This window comes from Galeopterus variegatus, unplaced genomic scaffold (genome assembly GCF_000696425.1).
Source record: "Galeopterus variegatus unplaced genomic scaffold, G_variegatus-3.0.2 Scaffold357, whole genome shotgun sequence".
Taxonomy (NCBI): Eukaryota; Metazoa; Chordata; class Mammalia; order Dermoptera; family Cynocephalidae; genus Galeopterus; species Galeopterus variegatus.
The window spans coordinates 281,091-281,852 of record NW_007726468.1 but is presented as its reverse complement, the minus strand read 5'-3'; the positions used below and the strand labels follow the sequence as shown (position 1 = coordinate 281,852).

At 52.9% G+C, this 762-nt stretch overlaps 1 protein-coding gene across 1 annotated transcript in view; it reads right to left on the bottom strand.

Moving 5' to 3' along the window:
• GSE1 (Gse1 coiled-coil protein) overlaps positions 1 to 381 on the bottom strand; it is a 109,083-nt gene extending 108,702 nt beyond the window's left edge. The window contains exon 1 of the mRNA XM_008567932.1: positions 141 to 381. Coding sequence (XP_008566154.1) covers positions 141 to 177 — 37 coding nt within the window. The 5' untranslated portion in view covers positions 178 to 381. The remainder of the gene's footprint in view (positions 1 to 140) is intronic.
• Between the last annotated feature and the right edge of the window lie 381 nt (positions 382 to 762).

Genomic DNA, 762 nt, shown 5'->3' with positions numbered 1-762 from the left:
CGCGCACCGGATCGGGGCGCGGCAGACCCGCCGCCCCGACCCAGGCTGTGGGGTCTGGGGTGGAGGGGCCGGTCAGATGAGGGGGGGTCCCGGGCGCGCCGGCGCCGCGCGGGACCTGGGGAGGCGCACGGCTCGCTTACCTGGTAAGTAATACAGAGGCGGCTTCAATCCAAACATGGTTCAAATTAGAATTCCATAGTGGCCAGAGAGGGATGAAGGAGGAAAAACATATATTAAAACCCAGCAGGGAGACAAAAAGCACCGTCCAAGCCACGGCGCTCAAAAATGTCCAAAACAATAAAATAAAGGCAGAAGAGCGATCCCGAGAGCGACGGAAAAAAATTTTTAAATCAGCCTTTTTCTTTTCTTTTCTTTCTTTCTTTCTTTTTTTTTTTATTTTTATTTTTTTTTTTTGCCTCCAAGATGATCAAAAGGCTCTCTCTCCGGCCAACCCCGGGCAGTTTCGGCCACCTTGGCCCTGGCAGATCCACAATGAGGTAATTGACGACCAAGGACGGGCTGGAGCCTCCACGGCTGCCCGGGTGTCTTCGCCGCGTGTGTATTTTCTGCCTTTTGGACTTGAGATGCAAATAAAAAAAGGAGGGGGGAGCTGGTGGAGGGAAGCAGGCGGGAGAGCGAAGAGGAGCGAGAGAAAAATAAAGGGGGGAGGTGAGGGTGATGAAATTGGGGGGTTAAGATCGTCAGGGATTACTCATTTGAAAGGAGAGAGAGAGAGACAGAGAGAGAAAAGCAGCCCCCAAG